Source organism: Sebastes umbrosus, chromosome 1, assembly GCF_015220745.1.
Source record: "Sebastes umbrosus isolate fSebUmb1 chromosome 1, fSebUmb1.pri, whole genome shotgun sequence".
NCBI lineage: Eukaryota > Metazoa > Chordata > Actinopteri > Perciformes > Sebastidae > Sebastes > Sebastes umbrosus.
In genome coordinates, this window is record NC_051269.1 from 694,893 (window position 1) to 722,500 (window position 27,608).

The 27,608-nt window shown below is 42.0% G+C and overlaps 2 protein-coding genes across 2 annotated transcripts in view; both read right to left on the reverse strand.

Moving 5' to 3' along the window:
- podxl2 (podocalyxin-like 2) overlaps nucleotides 1–14,107 on the reverse strand; it is a 36,771-nt gene extending 22,664 nt beyond the window's left edge. Inside the window, exons 1-4 of the mRNA XM_037786334.1 lie at nucleotides 14,010–14,107; nucleotides 11,102–11,314; nucleotides 614–957; nucleotides 54–438 (exon numbers count right to left, since the gene is read on the reverse strand). Of these exons, the coding sequence (XP_037642262.1) occupies nucleotides 54–438; nucleotides 614–957; nucleotides 11,102–11,132 (760 nt within the window). The 5' untranslated portion in view covers nucleotides 11,133–11,314; nucleotides 14,010–14,107. The remainder of the gene's footprint in view (nucleotides 1–53; nucleotides 439–613; nucleotides 958–11,101; nucleotides 11,315–14,009) is intronic.
- A 1,430-nt stretch (nucleotides 14,108–15,537) lies between these two features.
- mcm2 (minichromosome maintenance complex component 2) overlaps nucleotides 15,538–27,608 on the reverse strand; it is a 20,993-nt gene continuing 8,922 nt past the window's right edge. The window contains exons 8-20 of the mRNA XM_037786322.1: nucleotides 25,798–26,005; nucleotides 25,414–25,548; nucleotides 25,069–25,260; nucleotides 23,931–24,024; nucleotides 23,773–23,851; nucleotides 21,015–21,186; nucleotides 20,804–20,930; nucleotides 20,083–20,195; nucleotides 19,341–19,505; nucleotides 18,899–18,973; nucleotides 18,498–18,680; nucleotides 18,250–18,405; nucleotides 15,538–16,599 (exon numbers count right to left, since the gene is read on the reverse strand). Of these exons, the coding sequence (XP_037642250.1) occupies nucleotides 16,489–16,599; nucleotides 18,250–18,405; nucleotides 18,498–18,680; nucleotides 18,899–18,973; nucleotides 19,341–19,505; nucleotides 20,083–20,195; nucleotides 20,804–20,930; nucleotides 21,015–21,186; nucleotides 23,773–23,851; nucleotides 23,931–24,024; nucleotides 25,069–25,260; nucleotides 25,414–25,548; nucleotides 25,798–26,005 (1,810 nt within the window). The 3' untranslated portion in view covers nucleotides 15,538–16,488. The remainder of the gene's footprint in view (nucleotides 16,600–18,249; nucleotides 18,406–18,497; nucleotides 18,681–18,898; nucleotides 18,974–19,340; nucleotides 19,506–20,082; nucleotides 20,196–20,803; nucleotides 20,931–21,014; nucleotides 21,187–23,772; nucleotides 23,852–23,930; nucleotides 24,025–25,068; nucleotides 25,261–25,413; nucleotides 25,549–25,797; nucleotides 26,006–27,608) is intronic.

A 27,608-nucleotide genomic window follows, 5' to 3' on the forward strand; every position in this document is an offset into this window, starting at 1 on the left:
ATATGTGGCTAATGAGGGTGTATTATGGGATGTCAACAGTCGTTTCTACTAACCAATCAGAGCATCCAAATCTGGAGTTGTGTGGTTGGCATCCAACATATGGACATCGTCTGTTCCTCCTCCCCTCTCTTCTTCTTCCTCTTCTCCTCTCCTCTCTCTGTCCTCTCCTCCTCTCATCTCTTCTTCCTCTCCTCCTCTCCTCTCTCTGTCCTCCCCTGTGTCTCTCTCCCATCCGTCCTCTCCCCCTCTCCTCTCTCTGTCCTCTCCTCCGTCCTCTCCTCTGTCTCTGTCCTCCATGTCCGTTCCATAGAAGCCCGAGGCTTCCAGGGAGGCATCGCCAGCTCCTGGCCCGCCGAGGAGCTCCCTCTCTGGGTCGGTGGTGTCTGAGCGTCCCCTGTAGCTGTCTGCCTCCTGAGGAACCGCCAGATGAACCATACGCTGAAATAGAAAGATATGTGTACAGATGGTCTGATTGATAACCAAAATAAATCATCATCTTATTATAACTGATATAGACTCATACAGATTCAGGCATCTACCCACATTAACCTCGTCACTAGTATACTGAAAGCCCCGGACGGTTTATTACACATGACCTTGAACTCATCCTCACCTCCATCTCGTCCTCCACATCAAGGTTTTCATCCACAGCAGGGCGGGTCCAGGCTACTTCCTGGCCGGCAGGCGACGGTGCGTTCAGCTGAGAGGAGTTAGCAGATTCCATCTTGGCCTGGGAACGGGATGTCTCATGTATCTCTGGCCAGCCCATGTCGTGAACCAAATGAGGCTGGGCTCGCACTAACTCGTGGACCGAGTGGCGTTTGGTTCTAACTAATTCCTTGATGAAGTGTGGCTGGGCTGGGCCTTCATCCTGGAACAGACGAGCCACCGAAGGACTGAGGGGTATGACCTGCTGGGACGGAGCCAATCTGAAGGCATCGCAGCTGGCCAGGAGAGCTACGGGCAACACAGAAAACACACTTTGAAGAGGATGTCGCTGTGTATCACAATGTCTTATTACATAAATAAATCCGTCAGTGTTTAGTCTGAAATAACACTTTCGTTGATCCCCGAAGGAATCCGATTGTCAGCAGAGGTTTTAGGATTCAGCAGGGTGAAGAAAATAAATGCAAACAAATAAAATAAAATCTAAAACAAGAAATATATGTTGGAAATTATAATAAATAAAGCAAAAACAATAAGATGAAATACATATTAATGTATGCTGAGAACGCGATAAGAGAAAGACGTCAGATTACTGACAATGTTCAACCTTCATTTCTTGCCTTAACATGAATCAATGGATTAATAAATAAGAAAAATAAATAAAAACATTTGAATACAAGCCAATATATATAAACGCAATTCGTTCCTTCAGTTGTTTGGTTTATTAATTGTGACAAAACATATTTTTCAGTGCTGTGTAATGTACAGCGAGCCTGACATCGTTGTGAAATAAACCTCAACAGGGCGACGCAGGACCGGTGACCAGCTCGCTGTATGTTATCCCTTACTTATATGTATATGACTCAGGTCATTCACCCACTCATCCTGTTTATTCATTAGCGCTATACATTTAATTTAACTTACATTTGTCATTTAGTTGTTAAATTATCCATTTGTGACTCACTCATCCATCCATCAGTAATCCCCCCTCACCAGTCTCCCTCATGTATCCCATAGTGCTCTCTGTCTGGGACCACAGAGGCCGTCTGACCTCAGCGGCTGACTGAGCAGATTACGATATCATAGCCAACACGTCTGCAACATGTCTGCAACACGTCTGCAACATGTTAAGCCGTCCGCTCCGTCACCACAAAGCCCCTCAGATGATCCAACACTTCCTTCCTGCTGTGCTCAACCATTCCCAAAAGGAGGAACGTCGTGTGACTTTTATTTTCAACTCTAACTTTCAAGTCAAGAAACTCCCAAAAAAGTTTTATGAGGAATTATTAAAGAGAAAGACTGAGAGTCTAGAGCCAGCTGTGACCCGATGGTGGCGCTAGATGGTTAATACAGTTCATCCTGAGGGGAGCATGAATGAGAACCACATTTCATCACCATCCATCCCATAATAGTTGTTGAGACATTTAACTAGACACCACAAATATCAACCTGCAGGTGGCGATAGAGGACAATTCAGAGGATCACTAACGTCAGTAGGATTCATCCTCAGGGAATCATGAATATCATAAAGGAAAAGTCAGAGGGCAGTTTGGGGTCAAGTCATAGACAAGTCAGCACACTGACACACTGACAGCTGTTGTTGCCTGTTGGGCTGCAGTTTGCCATGTTATGATCTGAGCATATTGTTTTATGCTAAATGCAGTACCTGTGAGGGTTTCTGGACAATATCTATCATTGTTTTGTGTTGCTAATTGATTTCCAATAATAAATATATACATACATTTGCATAAAGCAGCATATTTGTCCACTCATGTTGATAAGACTGTTAAATACTTGACAAATCTCCCTTTAAGGGACATTCTGAACAGATACAAAATGTGCGATTAGTTTGCGATTAATCGTGATTAACTATGGAGAATCATACAATTAAATATTTTAATAGATTGACAGCTCTAATATATACATATTAAGTGTTCTGTAATTTGTAAACAATACAAATAAATCCTGAAAGGATATACATGGACTGGAGGATTATGTACAGTATGTACACGTAAAGATGTCTAGTGACAGTGACAGATGATATGTACATATTAAAATATTTGTGCATTAAAAACTAAAATTATAATCTCTAATGCAGCAGTGGATATTTTGGTGATGCCTGTTAAACTTATGACATTCCCATCAGCCTCAGATGTACTTTGTGTTTAGTGCTAATTAGCAAATGTTAGCACGTTAACACACTATATTAACATTAACATAATTTTATTGAGAACTAATATAATGTAAATTGATTATTTATTATCTGGTATGACTATAGCTGGTTTTAGTATTTGAAACTACTGTCTTTTATTACCATTTATTGTTTTAAAAGAACTACTGTCTCACACTCAACATGTGAATCTCAGCATATTCATGCAGGAGTGTATGTATGATCTATGGTTTATGGTTTATGCATGTAAGAACATTGTGACTTTGGTATGTTGTGTGATGCAGTGACCTGGAGCACAAGACAAATGTCCCTGTTGGACAATAAAGTATATCTTATCTTATCTTAACATGGTGAAGGTGGTGAACGTTATCCCTGCTTGGCGTCAGCATATATTAGCTTTGTCATTGTGAGCATGTTGACGATAGCATTTAGCTCAAAGGGATAATAGTTTTAGAACAACAATGGATGTACAGTATGTTATATCAGGCTTTGGCTACACAGACAACACTAGAATATAGAACATTTTTATCAACAAAAACAGCTGATTATATGTGAACGCTGATATCTCCGGGGAATATTTAGTTCACCTTTAAAAAGGTGCTTTGTATAAAAACCAGTGGCCTATAAAATGTCCTGACGACCGGTCTAAAGAGAAGAGACGAAGGAGACGGGTGGAAGTTAGGGATGGAGGGATGAGACTAAGAAGTGCTGTGGTTGTTTTAACTCCTCTCTCCTTCCCAAACCTCCAACGTCAGCACTGTGCTGATATAAAAACTGTTAATAAAGTCTGTGGTTGCATTTCCAACAATCCAAGGACCAAAAACAATAAACACTGAGCCAGATAACACCATGCACACTGAGTCGGATAACACCATAAACACTGAGCCAGATAACACCATACACACTGAGCCAGATAACACCATAAACAATAAGTCAGATAACACTATAAACACTGAACCAGATAACACCATAAACACTGAGCCAGATAACACCATAAACACTGAGCCAGATAACACCATAAACACTGAGCCAGATAACACCATAAACAATGAGCCAGACAACACCATAAACACTGAGCCAGATAACACCATAAACAATGAGCCAGACAACACCATAAACAATGAGCCAGATAACACCATACACACTGAGCCAGATAACACCATAAACAATGAGCCAGACAACACCATAAACACTGAGCCAGATAACACCATAAACAATGAGCCAGACAACACCATAAACACTGAGCCAGATAACACCATAAACACTGAGCCAGATAACACCATAAACAATGAGCCAGATAACACCATAAACACTGAGCAATATAACACCATACACACTGAGCCAGATAACACCATAAATACTGAGCCAGACAACACCATAAACAATGAGCCAGACAACACTGTAAACACTGAGCCAGACAACACCGTAAACACTGAGCCATACAACACCATAAACAATGAGCCAGACAACACCGTAAACACTGAGCCAGACAACACCATAAACACTGAGCCAGATAACACCATAAACAATGAGCCAGACAACACCATAAACAATGAGCCAGACAACACCATAAACACTGAGCCAGATAACACTATAAACACTGAGCCAGATAACACCATAAACACTGAGCCAGATAACACCATAAACAATGAGCCAGACAACACCATAAACACTGAGCCAGATAACACCATAAACACTGAGCCAGATAACACCATAAACAATGAGCCAGACAACGCCATAAACACTGAGCCGGATAACACCATAAACACCGAGCCGGATAACGCCATAAACACCGAGCCGGATAACACCATAAACACCGAGCCGGATAACACCATAAACACCGAGCCGGATAACACCATAAACACCGAGCCGGATAACACCATAAACACCGAGCCGGATAACACCATAAACACTGAGTCGGATAACACCATAAACACTGAGCCAGACAACACCATAAAGAAACAGCTTCACTGATGTCTGAATATCGGGCTGAAGTTTGAGGAGGAGGAAGACGATGTTGGGACCTGCAGTGTCCATTAAAGAGGGTTTAAAACTGTGCTGATGTAGCTTTCACCTTCCTGATGCACCATTATTGTGCCATAAACCCAAGAGATCGAACAGTACAACTAATGCAGTGGTTGTGAAATACCACTGCATAAATCAATATATCAATATCAATATTTCGGCTTGATGCTTGATGGTGGAAACCTGCGGCTCTGCAGAGAAAGCTGGATGGAGAGGACAGACACACCGCCGTCCGACGTTACAGACCAGAGTCAGCGCTCTGCACATATTGAGGAGCGGCATCTTTTCTTGTTAAATGTCCGGTGTAATCTGTGACACCGGTGTTATCATGAGTTTATTAACCGGTGGGAAACGTCCTCACCGTGAAATCCCTATAGGACGGTACTGTACACATGCACGCGCAAACATCAATGTGGCTGCCTCGTACAGAGAACATTTAACCTGACACAAGAAAGAAACAGAAACATGATTATTAATCGCTCTCCACCGAGAAACAATAAAAATGGCGACACACCTTGGACAGACAGCGGTTTGGTTACGTTGTTAAACCGACCAGATAACGTACGGTGCGTTACGGCGTTTAGAGCGCCCCGACACATGGATATCCACACCAGGAACACACAGCATTGTGTTTATTAGACACTAATAAGTGAATAAACACGATTAGCTTGTTATGTATTTCAGGAACCTAAAATAAAACAGTGTCACCAAATGGTAGGATATCTTCGAGCTCCTTCTACAGTAAACGTCTCTCATGAGGTTTTCTGGGAGCTCACGTCTGTTTCAGGGGAGCTGAGATCCTCGTATTCAAACTCAGACTAATTATCAACACATCACATAAACAACTAAACCAGCTAGTTCATCCTATAAGTTTTATCAGTATTGCAACAGTCTGATGGAGCGTACGCCTCTCTTACACAGCACAACCTGGTTTCACCCCTACACAGTCACCTTGAAAGGTTCCGTCTACAAAAGAAACTTTGCATCGTAAGTACTTCAGAGAGTGAATCCAGCAGGAGGGACGAACGGCCAACTTATCAGCTTCACACACATTTATAAACGCTTTGCTGAGACGTCACGGCGGCGGATATGAGCAGGTGCTGGAGGGGAGATACCCTCCAAAGTTCATCAAACATCTAAGATTACAGATGCAGAAAGAAAAAGCCGCTCTTGATTGAACTCAAAGCACACAGCAAAGAGGGACCCGGGAGACCCAGAGGATGCAGTGTGGTTGATGTTAACCTGCGATGCTTTAAAACAACGATCCCGATGGGACGAGACAGGGAGGACATTATCGAGTGAGCTTCTCTGGACAGAAAACAGATTGAGTTTCAGTCCAAAGTGTCAATGAATCACTTCATTTGGCCTCTCAGCCCGACGACGATGACGACGAGCATAATGAATGGACTCCTATAAAAGTCCTTTAGATATTGATTGACCCCAAAGGATAAATGATTCCTTACAGGCAAAAAAATCCACTTGTCAAACACTTAAATTCACAACAAGCAGTGGTGGAAAAAGTAATCTCATCTTTTACTTCATTAAAAGTAGTAATACTACAGTGTAGTAATACTTTTTAAAAGTCCTGCATTCAAAATCTTCAAAAAGTACAAAAGTATCAACATCAAACTATTAAAAGTCCAGGAGCCAATGGCACACCTGTAGACTTTTATCAAACCTTCTATGAGTCTGTTAAAACACCTTTGCTGAACACCTTCAACTGGTCATATAGCAAAAAAGCACTTACAGAAACTCAACAGGAAGGTTTAATCTCACTATCATTGAAACAAGATTCAGGTGGAAGGTATAAAGATCCAACTACTCTAAAGAATTGGAGACCAATCACACTACAATGTAACGATGCTAAAATATTAGCCAAATGTCTTGCAAATAGAGTAAAAATAGTACTGCCCAATATTACTCACCCAGATCAGTGTGGCTTCTTACAGGGTCGATCTATCAGTGACAGTATTAGACAAATAATCGAAATAATGGAATATTATTACTCAACAAAAACCCCTGCTTTCATTTTTTTTGCTGACTTTGAGAAAGCTTTCGATAAAGTACGTTTGGATTTTATTTATAAATGTTTAGAATATTTTAACTTTGGAGATTCTTTAATTAGTTGGATAAAAGTAATGTATAGTAATCCAAAGTGTAAAATAATAAACAATGGGTTTTTTTCTGAAACAATTAAGCAATATAGAGGATTGAAACAAGGATGTCCGCTGTCTGCGTATCTATTTATTATAGCTATAGAAATCTTAGCACAAAAAGTAAGAATGAATAACAACATAGAAGGTTTGAGAATAAATAGTTTGGAATCAAAAATCTCAATGTATGCGGACGATGTAAACTTTCAAATTCAACCAAATGTCGCATCCTTTACTGCATTAGTTAAAGAGTTGAATAACTTTTCAGTTATTTCCGGACTGAAAGGTACAAATTTTAATATCTATAGTAATCTGCCACTAAAATGGTCAGATGGCCCAATAGATGTCCTTGGTATACACATCCCTAAAAACATGGAACTTATCTCGAAGGAAAACTTTGATAGAAAGCTACATACAGTCGACAGAAAATTTAAAGTTTGGGGAATGACTAATTTAACTTTATATGGAAAAATAACAGTGATAAATTCCTTAGTGATTCCTCAGTTTATCTATATCCTCATATCATTACCTTCCCCAGGAGAGGAGCTGTTTAAAAAATATGAACAAAATGTGTTACATTTTTTATGGGGTGGGAAGCCTGACAAAATTAAAAGAGCTTATCTGTATAATGATTACAAACACGGTGGACTTAAATTGTTAAACCTTAAGGCACTCAACTTTGCAATAAAAGCATCCCTTATACCAAAATTTATCTTAAATCCACAGTGGTTTTCAGCAAAATTATTGAGGTCTGCTCATCTTCTGTTCCACAAAGAACTCTATCCTTACCTCCAGTTAACTGTTTTTCAGTTCACTATATTAAAGAGAAAGTCATTTCCATACCTATCAGGCTTTTTGGAAGAGGCCATAGTCAGTTGGTTTCAATACCAATATCATCAACCAGAGTTAAGTTATGAAATCCAGAGCCAAGTGTTGTGGTACAATAGAAATATTTTGATTAATGATCACCCTATCTTTATTGAATCAATGTTTGAAAAAGGAATATTATTTATAAATGACCTCTTGAATAGTGGGGGCGAAATCAAGTCTTATGATGAATTTAAAATAGTATACGGTAATGTTTGTGACCTTTTTACATTTAATCAACTCTGTGCAACTATACCTCACATCTGGAAAAGGAAGCTATTATTATGTACAAAACAAATGGCATGTTGCCCCTACGTTAAGGACACAACATGGATGAATAAGACAAAAATAAACAAGAAAATATATCAGTTATACATGCAACTTAAACACATTTCTGCTGCACCAGTAGCTATCCAGTCAAAATGGGAGGATTTGTTGGTCAAAAGTATCCCATGGAAGAAAGTATTTACATGTATTTACACAACTTCTTCTGATGTCTCCATTAGAACTTTACAACTAAAACTAATTTACAAATTCTTGCCTACCAAAAGGATGCTAAAAAAATGGGGCATCCAACAATGTGAATTATGTAGATTCTGTGAGGAGGAAGAGGAGTCAGACATTAATTTATTTTGGTATTGTAAGGAAGTTGCATTATTTTGGATTAAAGTTGAAAAGTGGATCTCAGTCTACAAATCAAATTTCTATAGTTGTCCTTTTTCTATAATGTTTGGTGATTTAAGGGATGATGAAAAAGGAAAAGACCTGAATAACATCATCATTATGATGGGGAAAGCATTTATATTTAAAGCTATAAAAAGACAACAGTTAAACACTGAACGTTTCAAAATGTTTTTGAAACATCAGTGGGTTCTTGAGAGGGATGTTAATAGAAATGAAGAACTATTCTTAAAAATTCCAAAAGTAAAAGTACTCATAATGCAGAAAATATTATGGCTGAGATGATCCACCTATCTCCTGATTCTATACTATCACCATACTTGGGTGCTGATTCGATATGTGTTGTGATTTTTAAGTATTGTGATTCGATATTGTGATTTATTGTGATTTTTGTTAACTTGTTTACCACTAGACCATGGGAACAAGTTGAATCATACACTTCTAGGGACTTTTACTTTGGAAAACCTCTAAATTAATCCAGTAAAAATGTTTGATTTTCAGCATGTATGTAGTCAGAGATGTCTTGAAGTCAAATATATCAGTCATTGTCAGGAATTAATTATTAAATTTTTTTATCCAGCAACCCAAAAATCAAAGAATAAAGACTTTCCCTCACAGATTAGTGGTATTTTCTTTTTAATTTATTTTATTTTTTGAAAAGTGGACGTAGTCCCACGTGTCTACTTCCTCTAACTTCTCCAAGGTGGTCTCTAGCTCTCCCGTCAGCTCCGTTCTCTTTATCCATCCATTGTCAGCTCCATCGGGGCCGTTTCAATGCAGAGAACAAAAATGTCAGTATATGGGTGCTCTACAGTTGTAGCGTCGGCCCATTTGACCACGGAGATGAGAGCGACGGCCGGCTCGACCTCAACGTAACCGCGATACGATAACGTTTCCTGTCCGTGACAGAGTTAGCATGCAGCTTTAGCCGTGATGTCTAGTTCTGCTTTTCCTGTCAATGTGTGAAACCCAAAGTGTTTCCATCCTTTACTGGATGTGTAGTGTTTACCACGCTGGATTTAACATGGGAGGGTGCAGGTCGTATCCATGCTGACCCTCCAACGTTTTAGACTTTCTGAGGTTTGTTTTGGTTGACGGATACGGAACGGATATGACGTCACGTTACTCAGACTACAACAATAAAATCGGTAACTTCCTTCTACTTCCACATACACTAAGAAGAAGCAAATATCTCTATTCTGGCGTTAAAACATCTATTTAGAAATCTTTTTTTTAAAAATTGCGATAAAAAGGTGACTCGATTTTTTTCCTCACTGCTAGTCATTTCCAGCTTTTATTTTGTGTTCAATACAGTATGTTAGGTGTGTGTGTGTGTGTGTGTGTGTGTGTGTGTGTGTGGGTGGGGGGGTGTTGCCCCTAAAGCCTCCTCGGATCAGCTTATAGTAGGCCGGTAGGGACCCTCCCCCAAATCCTCCTTCACCCCGACAGAGAGACAGAAAGAGGTTCAGCTCTTCATCCTCCTCGTTATCTCCTCTGTTTTCTAATCAAGTCTTCTGCTGCTCCATCAAACAGCAACAAACACAACCAAAGAAATGACTGCAACCTCATATTAGTGCTGCTGCAGATGATGATGATGATGATGACGATGATGATGGTGAAGCAATCATTAGTCAATCCACAGAAAATTAATCTGCATCTATTCTGATGATCGACTGATGTTTTATTGCTACTTTTTGAATAAGTAGAAAATGTCAAATATTTGCTGGGTTTCAAATTTGATGATTTCATGCTTTTCTTTAACACATATGATGGAAATTAAATATAATATTTGTTTTTTGGACTGATGGTCGACTAAAAATACAAAATAAATAGGGATTTAAAAAATATTTTCTGACATTTTGAACACAAAACAATGAATTGATTAGTTGAGGATTCTTGAGATTGTAGCTGCCGTCCTAATTTTACAAATATTGAAAATGTAATATCTTTGTCTTTTAAGGACATCATCTTTATAAAATGATTATGTTATAGTAAAAGCCAATAGTTTTGCAGGAAATCAAAACATAGAGCATTGTTTTTATTCGTTACATAATCAATAAATTAAAAAAATACATAGATTATTATTGTCCATGACGATGCAAAACTGCTGCTGATCCTCCTGATTAAATGAATTTATGTTGGTGATGATGAAGATTATAATTCTGCGTGTGTGTCAGACACTGCAGTGTGTGTCTGCTGATTGAAGTGCACTACGCGCCTCCCACTCACTGCCAGCCTGCATCCACTTTGCAGAATTTAACCTCAACGGTTCATTAAAAACAGATACTGCTGGTTTACACCCTATAATATACAATAATAATAATAATAATATTATTATTAACAAGCTACTTCAACATATTAATGTTCTTATAGGGAGTTAGATCCTGTCTGTGGTGCTCAGTAGTGAGTTGACACTGAGTCTCCTAACATCTCTCTGCTGTGTGTCTCCTTCAGGAGCTTCTTGTTGTGAATCCCATTAAAACATCACAGCTGGTTGATGAAATGATAATCATAATCATAATGATATAGTAGGACTCACCAGTCAGGGTGATGTGGAGCAGGCCCGGCATGTCTGCTGCAGTGCTTCCTCTTCCTCCTCCTCCTCCTCCTCTCTGGATGGACAGATCAGTCAGATCTGTGCTGCAGCTGCTCTCTGGATGGAGTGGAGGCCGTCAGGAGAACACGCTGCTCATGGCCGAACTGTCCGCTCTGCTGAGTGCAGCTCACTGGCTCACTGACTGTCTGCGGTGTCCTACAGACAGACAGACAGACGGGCTGTGTGCGGGCAGAGCTGCGGTCAGACGGATCTGATCTGCTGCACCACCGACACTGGTATTAACCGGCTGCCAGCTGCCGGTAGTTCACCCCGGTGGCCACTAGATGTCGCTGCTGCGCACTGAGTGAGCCCTGGCTTACTGATGCGTTCAAGTGCTCCTCGGAAATATTGCTTTTAAAATTATAAAATCTAATCAACTAATAAATGATGATGTATTATTATAGATTAAACTAACAGCGGTATATAATAATAAATGATGATGTATTATTATAGATTAAACCACCAGCGGTATATAATAATAAATTATGTATTATTATAAATTAAACGTCCAGAAGTATATAATAATACATGATGATGTATTATTATTTTTATAGATTAAACTACAAGCAGTACATAAAGTCATTAAAAGTAGCTCCATCTGTACCAGCTGCAACATTAAAGTGATGAACACATTAATGCATCAATAATTAGAATACTATAATGATGATATAGATTATTTTACATAATAAGTACTTTTACTTTTGGTACTTTAAGTAGGCTATATGTTGATGAATATTTTTGCAGTATTTTGAGTATTTCTACATTGTGGTATTTACTTTTAATTAACTAAACTATATTTTAACCTTTGTGTGGATTTTCAGGGATTTCATTTCCATATATTAGCCTACATTCTTACAAAATAGATGAAAGCCAGTGGATTAAATACGCAGACAGAAATTCCAGTGTAAAATATTCTGTTATTGATGCATTTATGTACAAGCAGCATTTTAATGTAGCTGACTGAAGTGTGAATCATTTTAACTATTTTATAGAGTTATTTTATATACTCAGAACAAGGACCCAAAGAGAATTCATTAAATGTACTTTACTTTCCACCATTGATTAAAGACTTGTTGTTTCACTACATTACATTAATTTGACAGACATTTTTGTCCTATTAACACTTTGACATGAGGAGACGAGTCAAACCAGATAAAAGCAGATAAAAGTGTCAGAGAGGCCACGTCCCCGGCACAGTCCAAATACATCCCGCCGTTAGCGTACTGTTAGCGTACTGTCCTTTGGGGCTGCTACAACAAGTTAACTGTTGTGCTGGCTAACAACAGGCTAACACCAGTAGCTAGCTACTGCTAGATAAAAAAAGAGAAATGTAAATTTTTAAAAAGGGAATTTGAACTTTGTTGAAAGTGCCTAAAAACAATGTACTTTATTAGTGTTTGAAACATTTTTCTAATATGCTAGCTACTAATATGCCAGCTGCTAATATGCCGGCTGCTAATATGCTAGCTGCTAATATGCTAGCTACTAATTTGCTAGCTGCTAATATGCTAGCTGCTGTATTATCTATCACTGTAGAGGCCAGAAGGGTTATATCTAGGAGGGAGCCTGCAAACCGCGAAATCTGATGAGATCTGCAAAAACTCTCGCTAGACTCGCTGCCCGACGACCTGTTCTAACCATAGACATATATACATACTGTATATATATACGTATGTCTATGGTCCTAACCTTAACCATTCGAGGTCAACGCCTAAACTAGCCGGTATAGTGGCTAGAAGGGAGCCCGCAAACTGGGGAAACTCTTGCGACATTAAGGTTAGGCCTTGATCTCCAATAGTTACGGTTAAGAAGCAAAGAGAAATAAAACTCCAGTGTTTTGTTTTTTTACAACAGCCATTGCCGCCATTTTGGACTGAAATGCTTATTATATTAATACTATTTATTGTTCAACACAGGCCATTTCAGTAGAATATGACACTAGAATAGAAATAATTGGAAGAAGTAATTGCTTCCAGCATTCACAACATATGTTCTTCTACTAAGTTTATACTTATTATTATTTTTCCGCCTAGTTTTTTGCAACGCTACTCCTTCTACATTTTTCAACGTACAAACTCAATTCAAACATCAAAACGTTCAGCTCAATTAGGACATGCACGCATGTATTCAGAATTTTCATACCATTCATACTTTCCGAAATATTCAACGTTTTCTGCGAAATTTTGCGCATTGAAATGAATGGGCAGAGTGTTCAAATCCAACAAAAATTCAACCACTTTCAAGCATTTTCAAATGCTAACTACTCATTCATACATTCACGTAGAAACTCCATTCATACTTTAAAATGTTCCACATCTTTCATATATTCTTGCTTGTATTCAACTTTTAAATCCCATTTAAACTTTTTAAACTATTCAACCTTGTTTGAAGCTTGATAAAAATGACTTTCTCACATTTTTACATGAGTGTGTATTGCATGGAATGTTCAGAGCTAGAGGGGAGCAGCCAACTGTCAGAGTGGAGAGGAGGTTTAAAATCTTCTTAAAAAAATATTTCTAACTCGCTCTCATTCCCACAATTTTCACTCTTCATGCATAATTTCTTCACAGAAATGTTGGAAATCTTGTGCGGGTCGCAGTCATGTAGCTATGGAATCAGTCAGACGTACACATTTGGCGATAAATGCCTGTAGGTGACAGCAACTCCACACTACTCTCCCAAAGGGCCCCATGTGAAATTTGTCAAATTTTTTTGGAAGAGATTAAGAGTTACTAGTTTTAGAAACTGCCGCCGAGGCAACATTTTTGACACTACACACACAAATGTCGCACCATATCTTCATCTGAGAGTCCCTACTCCTCTCATAAAGAATCTAAGTGATAGGTCTCACGGTTTCTGTCGTAGAAGCAGTTGTTCGGTAGCTGTTTCTCTCTTTGAGTCCATGTAAAACTCTGTCTAGCTGGAGATTATTTTAGCAGTAACATCAAAGCTGGTAAGATCAAAGGTTTCCATGGTAACCGTTGATTGCTGGTACTCAGGTGATATAGATGAAGTAAGCAGAGCAGGCTGACACACGCGCACGCGCGCACGCGCACGCACACTCTATTTACTGTGTCAGCCATTTCACTGAGCCAGCATACTACAGCAGGGCTTCGATAGATCAGGGCCATAATTAATGTTATTAATTACATCTGTGATTACTCTGCAATGACATGTCAAAATGGCTGCTGTCTAAAAGGCATATTACACCAGTTTTAGCTTCCCTTCATTGGTTTTGACTTTAAACTGTAAATGGACATTCCCCTTCTTTCCTGCCTGATCTCCTTAAACCTTATGCTCCAATCAGGACTCTCTGCTCTCACAATACAGGACTCCTGTCTGTCCCAAGAGTTACAAGACCGTTTCTTAACAAAAAAAAGCCCCCAACTCTCCTTGTATGTTAATAGGAAACTAGGAATTCAGCTTGTTTTTCAAAATAAAAGCCCCAGAAGGTAACTGGGTACAGGGACCTCAGAACTAACTTTTTATAATGCTTCAGCTGCTTTTTCATGCATTTACAACTTTTATCTACCGATTTATAGTCTTCTGATTCTGTATCCTTCTTCATACAGATTAAAGCTAGAAATGCAGTTAAGCGTCAGCCATTAAAAAACCTTAAAATATTCCACATCTTTTATACTCTATTTGTATTACTGAACTTTTCAATGATATTTATACAAGTTCAACTCATTCCCACTTTTCAACTCTTCCTAAATCTTCTCCTTCTTCATACAGATTAAAGCCAGCAATGCAGTTCAGCATCAGCTATTCAGCAACCAACATTCACACCGCAATTTCTTCAGAAATTGCTTTTCTAGTTTAGTTTTACTTCTGTTCGTCTCTTTGTAGGCGAACGTTTTACTGGCGTTCGGGGGTTACTTTCAGTCCAAAATGGTGGAAGGGTAGCTCTGCTGCTGGGAGCTGATGTTGCAATGGAACAAACTATTGACTTTCATTTCTTATCAATATACGTTCTTTGCCAACCTGTACATACACTGGTAGAGAGTTGAAAATGAAATTTGGAAATTATCATTGGACCTGCTTGTTCTGGTTGCTGATTGGAGGAGGACGTCCTCCCTTGGAGGGTCATTCTTAGTGTTTCGGCCAATAACAGATCAGCATGAAAAAAAAGAAGAGGTCCCGTCCTGAGGGAGGACAGCACCCCCACCACCACCTCACTGTCTGCCCTGCAGGTGTCGCTGTTGAAGCATTTAAATGAGAATATCAATGTTATTTTTTCCAAAGGAGAGAATCTTTATAGATCTATATATCCGTTTATACTCCTGCTTTAAGACATTTAGCTATCCCCCATACACAATCCGTAAGTTTACACCACAAACTGAAAGTTTTCTGAAAGAATTCAGTGTTCATTAACGAGATGTGGACAAAAGTCATGTTTAATACAAGTTTAATATCAAAACAGACCTATAATCCAACATTTCTTTTAAACACTTTGTGTGTGTTTTTTATTTAATGATCTGACAGAGTCTGGAGGCTTAAACTCCCTCTACATTTACCTCACATGTGAACACACAAACCTCAAAACACACCGAGCAGAAAAAGCTTGAAATGCAAAAATCTGGAGTGTCTGTGAAACGTCCTCCATCTTAACAACAGTTGGTAACAGAGAGGAATCAGAGACAATCCTGTTTCATCAACAACACAGACATAAACATGTACATTTATTTACAATCGGCCCACTGGAGGGACCTGAGAAGAGATGGAAAACACTGCAACAACAGAGTGGAGTGACCTGAAGAGTTATTTATTTATCTATGTGGATTTTTATTCAATATTTCTGCAGTTAAATAACTTTCATCGAGGTTATTCTACAAATCGTTAGCTCTTATTTTGGAACCAAACTCTTCATTTCATGTGGTGACAGTGTGACTTCCTGAATGTGAATCTCACTTCCTGTCACCACAGATAACCAAACAGTCCAGAGGGAACGCTGCGTGATCTGTGGCTACGTCACCATTTAGTGAAGAACGCACCTCCACCTGTTCCTCACTGCGACTGTAAGATTCACACAAGGTCAACACAACATTTACAGCTCCAACATCAGAACGTGTTTGAGGAGTTCTTGCTGCATGTCGCCAACTCTGACCATCTTCTACCGCCTTCCTTCTCCAGAGGAACGACTTCACACTGAAGACATGTCCCAGCAGGCATCAGTTCAGACCGAAAAGGTAACTACGTCTCACCTGGAGTCCAAACACCATGAAAACCACGTACTTTTAGTCCCATTAAGGGCCCTGAAATAGAGTTCATGAAGCACTATTCTAAAGGAGAGGAGGAAGAGGAGGAAGAGAAGGGGTTGGTGAGGGCTCCTAGAACTGCTGCAGGATCAGTTTCTTCTTCCCGTCGTGGCTGAACTTGTTGGAGCGGAAGAGGTCGCTGTCATAGAAGGACGTCAGGTTGTGGATGTTGATCTGTCTCGCCTGGAGGAGGAAGAGGAGGAAGAGGAGGAGGAGGACAAAAGGAGGTGTTCAGATCTTGGATTCATTCCTCAGTAGAAATAGAATAGGAGTAGAAGAGTCATTGAACTGTTGTCTGTGGTAATGTGATGAGTACAAAAGAAAATGGTGATTTTTGTTAGTTGTTATGATGACGACAGAACCCGCGTCAGTGGGGCCGTAAAGCGTGTGGTCGCAGCTCACCGTGAACAGAACGGACGCAGCTCCCGGAGACAGCTGGCTGGCTAGTTAGCTAGATAGCCTGTTGCCAGGCAAAGGGACAGTTTAGACCCAGTGCTGCTGCCGCCGCCCACCAGCAAGCCGCCCACCAGCACGCCGCCCACCAGCACGCTCTGACCAATCTGCTACGTTGATTTGAATGTCCATTCTACTCCTATATTCTATTTCTATGTTTGGATCAAACACACCAAGATTACTAGATGGTGTTATATTCTCTGATAAATGTCTGAGGACGAATACTTCAGGGCTGATCGGGGCACATTTTAGGATCAGATCGGCTAAAATAAAGTCAATCAAACTCTGATCCTCTTTATTCTGAGTTCACATCAACAGGTCGGTAAAATACACAGAAGCTACTGCTTCACTACGACACCAACTCTCTCTCTCTCGTTAGCAAAGAGCAGCAGCGGACATGACAGTCAGGTAACAGCATCACGTTAAAAGGACAAACGTCTACAGCAGCAGGTCAGATCAGCCGTCACTCATTCATGTTAATGAACATGATGACAGAACACAATGAATCATGTCTGCTCTCTGCAAGCTGCTGTCTGTACTCCACCAAAGATCCTCTGTAAGGGAGGAAGCATCACTCTGTCACACCGCTGGGTTTCTGTAGTTCCAGGACGTCTTCTCTCTAGTGGATGAAGACTTTTACCATTTGTCCTCTTGACTTGGAGCCTCTTTAATCTGAACTGAATATTAAATATACAGTATAGTCTGCCCGGATGATTCAACTGGGAGGGTCGGGGACGGCCGCTCGGCGTGGGACCTCTCCCCTGCGCTAGTGGTGCGCTGCAATCGGCTCTAGGTCGGCATGGGGTGAAGGTGGCTCACGGCTCCGGCCGTGAGCTTTCCGGCGCCTCTTGCCACTTCCCGGGGCCGTTAGTGCTCGCTGTCTACGGCGGTGTCGTCAACCCACCCGACCCGTCTTGAAACATGGACCGCGTCTCGTTCACCATGCTTTGTTCTGCCGTGTCATCACCATTCATCTCTATAGCCTACAACCACCTGTGGGAAACACTGTTCGTGAATTTTATTTTTTAGAAAGCGTGCTCGCCCTGCTAGAATATTAAAATATATTGTGATGCACACTGACTGACAAAAAATGACTGCTCCACTTGGAGCGTTTCAGGTGGACTGAGGGGTCACCGACGGATGATTCGGCTGATGGACTTTCAGCTGGCAGCCCTATAAAAATCATTCACACTTCACTATATATCAACGTCACCAGACAACACGTGACAGTCGGTGTTTGAAACCTTCTGTGACTAAATATCAGGTGCAGCGCTGCACTCAGCTGAGAGCTAAAGTTGGTCCGACGGTATCACCAGAGGAAACACGTGTAACTCAAATGCACCATTCAACATGCTCATCATCCGTCTCAGTCATCGGTACCTTATCCTGCAGGTCTTTCTCTGCAACCTCCACGGTGTCGTTCTGGACGCCGTATCGGTTCCTCTGGTAGGCGACCTGCTCGGCCACCAGCTGCTTGAGGACGAAGAGCAGCAGCTCGTTGTTGTCCCTTCGGAAGGCCAGGTAACGAGCGAACGTCTGGACAGAAAACAGGACAAGACGTTATGAAACATGACATCGTCGACGCCGTTTGGGTTTCACTCTGATCGCGTTCAAAGCGTCACACGCACCTTCCTCATGCTCCTCATGACGCTGAACTTCTGCGTGTCGATGAAGCTCTCCAGCATCACCCTGATGGCCATGTTGACGTCGTCCTCCAGCACGTAGTCCCTCAGGTGCATCTTGGCGTGCGCCTCGGCCATGCGGATCATGGACTCGATGTGACGAACCGTGATGGGGATGCTGCCCGTCGCCTGTTAGAGGAGAACAAACGGCGTCAATCACTTTTCATTATTATGAAGTCCCATTCAAAGCAGCAGCATGCTGTGAGGGTCAAAGGTCATAATAAACACATTATGACCATTATATATTATATTACACACAGCTGGGGTTATTTCACCTACATTTATAAATGATACTTTCTAAACGTGTGTAAGTGTCAGTGAAAGATGGAAAGGTTCGGAGGACGCACCATGGACTCTTTGCGCAGGTCGCTGTAGATGCGAGCCACCTTGTCCTGGTCCATCTGGTTCAGTTTGGGATGAATCTGCAGACACAACAACACAAGAAACATTTATAGCAGAACTGTAGTAAAACTTCAGCCTCTGTTGAACCAGAGACATATCAAAGTTTTCAAGTGATTTGTTGCCTCTAAATGTGAAGCAGCTGACAGATATCTGCTTTAATGAGACACAAATGGGTCCAAATGACTGAAAACAGATCTGGACTTCAGTCACTATCGTCATTTAGAAATAACACTAGTGTTACATTTTGGTCAGTAAAAATACTTTTATGCAGGTGTCAAAAAGCAGATTTCCAATTTTTTTAAATTATAGCGGTGACTGCAGAGGCAGAAAGGAGAACCATGAAACTGAACGGGTGGCGGTCAGTGAGGATGTGGGCCGTGTTCGTACCCGCTCCTTGGCGTAGATCATGTACTTCCTCAGTAGATCCTGGGGAATCGTCGGCACGTCGGACGTGTTGGGCAGAACCACTTCCTCTAAGGCCAGGCCCCCTTCCTTGTTGCTAGGGTGATGCTTGATGTGGGAGCCGACCACGAAGCGCGCCAACATCTCGTCCTGGTTTGGAAAAAGAGCCGATCAGAAGCCAGAAGAGAGGAGCGAGCAGTGAGTGTCTGATACCAGACTGAATTCAGAGCTTTAATTCTGCTGTCAGAGATCAAACTGATTTAAATAAAGTAAAATATGACAGATCAGGCATCAGCTGGCAGGTTCTGGTCTTCTTCTCCAATCAAACAGAAGAGTTACAGTTAAATAAACGATGTGTAAGGTCTCGTCCACACGTACACGAGTCGTTTAGTAAACAGAGTTCTTTCTGTGTTTTGGCCTTTCATCAACACCAAAACGACATTTTAGGTCACTGAAAACGGAGCTTTTGTAAAACTCCGGCCAGAGTGAAGACGTTCACAAACTGAACATGAGAAACTTTTCAGTGCTGACATACAACCGCGTATCCTTCACGGAGTCAGAACGTTCTGGCTCCTCCACGGAGTCAGAACGTTTTCATCTGATGGTTTTTAAACTGAAGGAGGAAAAAAAAAACGTTAACAAAATGACCCGTGTACGTGTGGACTAGGCCTTAGTGTGTGTGTGTGTGTGTGTGTGTGTGTGTGTGTGTGTGTGTGTGTGTGTTTACCTGCACGGGGTCGACAGTGTCTCTGACGACACACAGCACGTCAAAACGAGACACGATTGGCTCCGTCAGGTCCACGTTCTCAGAAAAGGTCAGGGAGGGGTCGTACCTTCCGCCTGCAAGCAAACGAGCACGTGATGACATCACGGATACAGCATTTTTTCATACGTGTAATTAATTTTGCTTTAAATATAATTCTGAGGGCCAATAATAAAACAAAACTATCACACAGTGGAGCCTCATACTGTCCAAGATTCATTTAAACGGGATCCTCTTGGGAGAAAACAGGAAGTCCAAGGTTTGAGTCAGCGGTCCAAAACTTTTCTCTGATAAATTACTGAACTGATTAATTGATGAACAACATTTGCAGGATCCAGGATTTATTGCTTTTCTTTGTTTTACGTCAATATAAATTGAATATTTTGGACCGTTGGTGGATAAAACAAACAGCTGTGTGGACATTTTATTGATTAACAATCGATTAATTGAGAATTTAAGATTAACAGAATCAAAATCAAACTTATTTTACAGCCCTAACGTTGTAAGAAGTTTCACAAAAGTTTAGGCTAACACACTCCCGTGTTCGCCTCTCACATTAAATAGCAGCCAACTCTCCACATTCAAATGTCAGAGCTTTGTAACTGTACTTGAACGCAACATACTGGATCTTTGAGCTTCAGAATAACGAGGCCAGAGATGAAACCTCCACTCTGCGTTGACGTACCGATGGGGTTAGAGGCAGCGATGATGGTACATCTGGCCTGCAGCGAGGTGACGATGCCGGCCTTGGAGATGGAGATGCTCTGCTGCTCCATGGCCTCGTGGATACTCGTTCTGTCGGCGTCGTTCATCTGGAGGACGCCGTTGGGTGTTTATTATTGCGTCTTCACACCAGAATATTCATTCAGAAGTAGGACAGTGAAGTCTCAGCTCACCTTATCAAACTCGTCAATCAGACAGACGCCGCGGTCGGCCAGCACCAGCGCGCCAGCCTCCAGCGTCCACTCGCGGCTGACCGGGTGTCTCTGGACATAAGCGGTCAGACCGACGGCGGAGGCGCCCTGACCCGTGGTGAACACCGCACGACTCGACACCTTCTCCACGTACCTGCAGAGAAAAAACCATCAGGACTTCACATTCAGAAGCTTTCTATTCAAATCCTTTTATATAGCATCATATGTGAATCAGAATCGAGTATTCAACAAACCCGTGTAATAAAGATCACTAATTAACATGTTATATCTCGTTTATTTAATGTACAAAATTGAAAGTGTAAAGTTTCATATTTAACATATACACACGTAGGCAAAATTGAAAGAAAAACCCACAATGGTCACTGAAATAACTTGAAACTGACAAAAGTAATAATAAATAAAAATTCACTGAAAATTAACTAATGAAAATCAGATATTGCTTTTGAATTAAAAAATCAAAAAACAAACTAATGAAACTGGCCTGGACAAAAATGATGGTACCCGTAACTTAATATTTAGTTGTACAACCTTTCGAGGCAATCACTTCAATCAAGTGATTTCTGTAACTCTCAATGAGACTTCTGCACCTGTCGACAGGTATTTTGGCCCACCCCTCGTGAGCAAACTGCTCCAGCTGTCTCAGGTTTGAAGGGTGCCTTCTCCGAATGCATGTTTCAGCTCCTTCCACAGATGCTCAATAGGATTTAGATCAGGGCTCATAGAAGGCCACTTCAGAATAGTCCAACATTTTGTTCTTAGCCATTCTTGGGTGTTTTTAGCTGTGTTTTGGGTCATTATCCTGTTTGAGGACCCATGACCTGCAACTGAGACCAAGCTTTCTGACACTGGGCAGCACATTTCGCTCCAGAATGCCTTGATTGTGTTCAGATTTCATTGTACCCTGCACAGATTCAAGACCCCCTGTGCCAGATGCAGCAAAGCAGCCCCAGAACATAACGGAGCCTCCTCCATGTTTCACATTAGGTACAGTGTTCTTTTCTTTGGATGCTTCATCTCTTCGTCTGTGAACATAGAGCTGATGTGACTTGCCAAAAAGCTCCAGTTTTGTCTCATCTGTCCAAAGGACATTCTCCCAGAAGCTTTGTGGCTTGTCAATATGCATTTTGGCAAATTCCAGTCTCACTTTTTTATGATTTGCGTCCTCCTCGGTTGTCTTCCATTAAGTCCACTATGGCTCAAACAGTGACGGATGGGGCGATCTGACACTGATGTACCTTGACCTTGGAGTTCACCTCTAATCTCTTTGGAAGTTGTTCTGGGCTCTTTGGTTACCATTCGTATTATCCGTCTCTTCGATTTGTCATCAATTTTCCTCTTGCGGCCACATCCAGGGAGGTTGGCTACAGTCCCATGGACCTTAAACTTCTGAATAATATGTGCAGCTGTAGTCACAGGAACATCAAGCTGCTTGGAGATGGTCCTATAGCCTTTACCTTTAACATGAAGGTCTATAATTGTCCTTCTAATCTCCTGAGACAACTCTCTCCTTAGCTTTCTGTGATCCATGTTCAGTGTGGTACACACCATGATACCAAACAGCACAGTGACTACTTTTCACCCTTTAAATAGGCAGACTGACTGATTACAAGTTTGAAGACACCTGTGATGCTAATTACAGGACACACCTTAGTTTAACATGTCCCTATGGTCAAATTATTTTACGTCTTTTCTACGGGTACCATAATTTTTGTCCAGGCCAGTTTCATTAGTTTGTTTTTTAAAATGATTCTGTTGAACCACAATTCAAAAACAATATCTGATTTTCATTAGTTAATTTTCAGTGAATTTTTATTTATTATTAATTTTGTCAGTTTCAAGTTATTTCAGTGACCATTGTGGGTTTTTCTTTCTTTAACGGAAGGGTACCAACAATTTTGCCCACGTGTGTAAGAGTGCAACATGTCAAACTATTCCTTTGACATTAAAAAATCTAAAATTTGTTATTTAAAATAATTAAAAAGTCAACCGCTGGGTGGCGGTGTGCACAGCCTCGGGAGCAGTAAAATGCTGGTGAAGCCGACTTTACGCTCAGATCCGGCTTTCTTAGGTTATTTCTATTTTTTAAATCTCAGGTCAGTGGAGGTCAGAATTGAATACATACTCAGTATAGTCATAACTAAAAAAGAAGTTGTGCAGATTGAGGCCAGATTTGTTAGAGTCAGAAAAAGGAAAGCTCATATTTACGGCTTCGCTAGGATGCGATCGCTACAACGGATCCCTTCGTCCTTTAGTGCATTCAACTCTTCATTTCATCTTAGCTGTAACACGATACGTCTTTTTATGACTGACTCCAAAGACTCCAGGAGTACGGCTGGATGATGGATTACGCGGCGCTGCCCCCCCCCACCTCCCGGGCTACAACAGCGAGGTCGAGACGTTCTTTTTCAATTCCACCGGCGGAGAGATGAAAAGGTCGGAGGAGACGGTGACCAATGCCTGAACAGACGTCACCATGACCATCGTCCGTTCATCTGTTTCCACTGTGGTAAGTTTGTGCAACACCTTCTTCACTATTTATCGGGTCGGTGTCGGTGCTGGATTCTGCTTTGAGCTGCCGTCTAAACTCTCCATCTCTTATTTTACAGGTTCACTAGTGAATCAAACCGTCTTTACAAGCTTTAACAGAACCTCTAACATTTAATCATTCATGCAGCGTTTCTAACTGATATGTTGTCATGCTTTAGGTGTTGATGCGTACTTGAGGAACTGGGACTTGGCGGTTCCCGGGTCTCCGCACAGCAGCACGTTGATGTCTCCTCGCACTTTGTGTTTCCCACCTGGAAGAGAGAGAGGGTTTGTGGGTAACGGAGGGCGCTGGGAGGAAACGCAGGTCGTGTGCTTCAGGCTGAGAGTTACCTGGATTCTTGGGCTCTCCTCCGAAAAGCGCCAGGGCCAGGCCTCGCTTGATGTCCTCGTGACCGTAGATGGACGGCCCCATGCTGGCGAAGATCTGCAGACACGACAGGAAGCGTGTTAAGAAACATTCTGCACAGGAAACACTAGGACCAGCCGTCTGTACCTGTGGCTGGTCGGATGGCTCGTTGGGATAAATGAACAGGTTTTAACTTCATAATCACCAGCTGATAAAGACAGACATTAAATGTGTTTTTATATTTTTCTTGATTTCTGCCCAAAGAAAAGTTATGATTTAGATTTAATCTAATAACATTTTCTTAGAAATGTCTGTGGGCCATTCAGACAGAATGAAAACATTCAGACCAAATTTAAATCAGAGCATTAGGGCTGAGACGATTCACCCATCTCCTGATTCGATACCATCACCATACCTGGGTGCTGATTCCATATTGTGATTTACTGTGATTGTTGTTAACTTGTTTAACTCTAGACCAACTTCACAAGTTCAATCATACACTTCTAGGGACTTTTACTTTGGAAATCTCTAAATGAATCCAGTAAAATGTTTGATTTTCAGCATGTATGTAGTCAGAGATGTCCTGAAGTCAAATATATTAGGATTATTGTCAGGAATTATTTATTACATTTATTATCCATCAACCCAAAAATCAAAGAATAAAGTAATTTCCCTCACAGATTAGTGGTATTTTCTTTTTAATTTATAAGGGACATGTAATGTTTTATACTTCTGCTGAATATAATCCATCAATCTGATTTCCAGCGGCTCGACCACCGCGATACCATAACGTTTCCTGTCCGTGACAGAGTTAGCATGCAGCTTTAGCCGTGATGTCTAGCTCTGCTTTTCCTGTCAATGTGTGAAACCCAAAGTGTTTCCATCCTTTACTGGATGTGTAGTGGACTATCAGAGCTGTGGATAAAGAAGTAAATCTATGTTTTCACTCTATAACCTTTAACCCCGGAGGATGAGTCGGCTGCACTGACTAAGTCTACCAACATATTTGATGAAGAACTCGATTAAAATGTTCCTTCCTAATTTGATCTGTGGAGGGACAAATACCCTCAGGCCGACTGACCTGCTGCCACATGTATGAGTGAGCATGCGTGATTTCCTCACCCTCTCTCCGATGCGTTCGTCCTTGGACAGGGCGACGATGGCTTTGACGTCTTCGTCAGTCAGCTCGGCCACGGCGACGCCATCGTCTCTGCGGGTGATGTGGTTGGCTAAGATCACAGTGGCGAACACCGGGAAGCCGTTAGCCATGTTCAGAGAGCCGTCGTAGTTGTTGTGGTAGATGCCCGTCAGTTCCTGAAGGGGGAGGGGGGGTAAAAACATCCTGTTCAACTTTTCTTTTTCACTTTAATGAACAACTAAACACATTGTGATTAATTATGTTTTAACCTTTGTGTCTCAAATGTTTCATTCATGTTTTTGAGGACAAAGGTTTTTATCTCCACTCACGATCTCGTCTCCAGGCTTGCAGTTGTCCACCAGGTCGGCCAGCAGGATGGCGTCTTTGGAGCGCGGGAGGCGGCCGGCGGCGACTTTCCCGGGGCTTTCCTGGATGGTGATTCGCTGGTAGTTCTGGTACACAGTCTGCAGGAGGGAGATGATTGGTTAATTCACTTAGACAGAGAGAAGCCCATTGGTTGAACCAGCACATCAATAGACGCTTTGTGTTCCTTCTAAATAAAAATAATGCAGCTGAAACAAAACGTCACATAGAAAGTTAAGTCTTTAACATTTTTGCTAATGCTCACCGTGGTGAACATGTGATTAGGATAATGAGTGTGTGCAGGTTATTCTCCTCAGGAGAGACCACGCAGACATTCATGTTCAGCTCACCTCCTCCATGTTGATCTCGAAGGGGCCCAGGGACTGACACTCAGGACAGGAGCCCGGCTTCACCTCCTGGTTCTGGGACTGGAAGAACGGGCCCAGCACGAAGTTACACTTGTTACAGTTGTACTTGACCATGCCGAGCTGAGGGAGGACGCCGGTGCAGCTGCTCACCACGCCGCTGGTCCGGATCAGCTGGTTCAGGTGGAGCTGCCTGGAGACCACAGAAGAAGAAGACGAAGAAGAAGAATAAGAAGAAGAGGAGATCTTTATTCCTCGCCCTCGTTGTTTAACGCTTTTTAGAAAACACTTTGTGGACCTTGAAGAGGTCCACAAACTGCACGACGTGCATTATTTACCGTTGCATCAGACGTCTGCACTGCTCTCAGTAGGTGGTGATTCATGCAGTGTTTGTGTGTACTCGGGCTGAGCCTAACACTTCAAAGCTTCAACCGTTGCCATGGTAATCAGTATTTGAATGCTTCATTTTTTGTTTATTTTATATATCAGTATGTAATAAGTATAAATCCCCAAAATAGCCCATGAAATAAGGAATAATCCAACAACAGTATTCATATTCTACATTAATTATTAGTAGGTATTCTCAGATTGATGTCACTGTTTGGTGTGTGTGTGTGTGTGTGTGTGTGTGTGTGTACTGTAGTGCTGCAGCAGCGCTGTCCCAAAGCTTCGAATACCTTCGATTATTTCTCAGCGAAGCTTTGGAGGTGACCGGCCCGGTGTGTTCAGTTCATAGTAAGTCTCTTTTATTTATATATAACCCCAAATGTGCCCCGGAGGGATCTACGTCTCCCTCCATCTTCAGATCCTCCGTTCAGATACGGAAAAACCATCCATCCATCCATCTTCAACCGCTTATCCGGGATCGGGTCGCGGGGGCAACAGCTCCAGCAGGGGACCCCAAACTTCCCTTTCCCGGGCCACATTAACCAGCTCTGACTGGGGGATCCCGAGGCGAATGCAATACCGCCCCTGCTGCTCCGATTCTCCGACCAATCTCACGTTCCATAGTCCCCTCACTCGCGAACAAGACCCCGAGATACTTGAACTCCTTCACTTGGGGTAAGGACTCATTCCCTACCCGGATTAGGCAATCCATCGGTTTCCTGCTGAGAACCATGGCCTCAGATTTAGAGGTGCTGATTCTCATCCCGACTGCGTCACACTCGGCTGCGAACCGATCCAGTGAGTGCTGGAGGTCGCAGACCGATGATGCCAACAGGACCACATCATCTGCAAAAAGCAGCGATGAGATCCTCAGCACACCGAACTGCAAACCCTCCTCCCCCCGACTACGCCTCGATATCCTGTCCATGAATATCACAAACAGGATTGGTGACAAAGTGCAGCCCTGGTGGAGGCCAACCCCCACCGGAAACAAGTCCGACTTACTGCCGAGGATCCGAACACAGCTCTCGCTTTGGGCGTATAGGGATTGGATGGCCCTGAGAAGTGCCCCCCTCACCCTATACTCCCGCAGCACCCCCCACAGTATCTCCCGGGGGACCCGGTCATATGCCTTTTCCAAGTCCACAAAACACATGTAGACTGGATGGGCATACTCCCAGGCCCCCTCCAGGATCCTTGCGAGAGTGAAGAGCTGGTCCGTTGTTCCACGGCCAGGACGGAATCCGCATTGTTCCTCTTCGATCTGAGGTTCGACTATCGGCCGAACCCTCCTTTCCAGCACCTTGGAGTAGACTTTACCAGGGAGGCTGAGCAGTGTGATACCCCTGTAATTGGCACACACTCTCTGGTCCCCCTTTTTGAAAAGGGGAACCACCACCCCGGTCTGC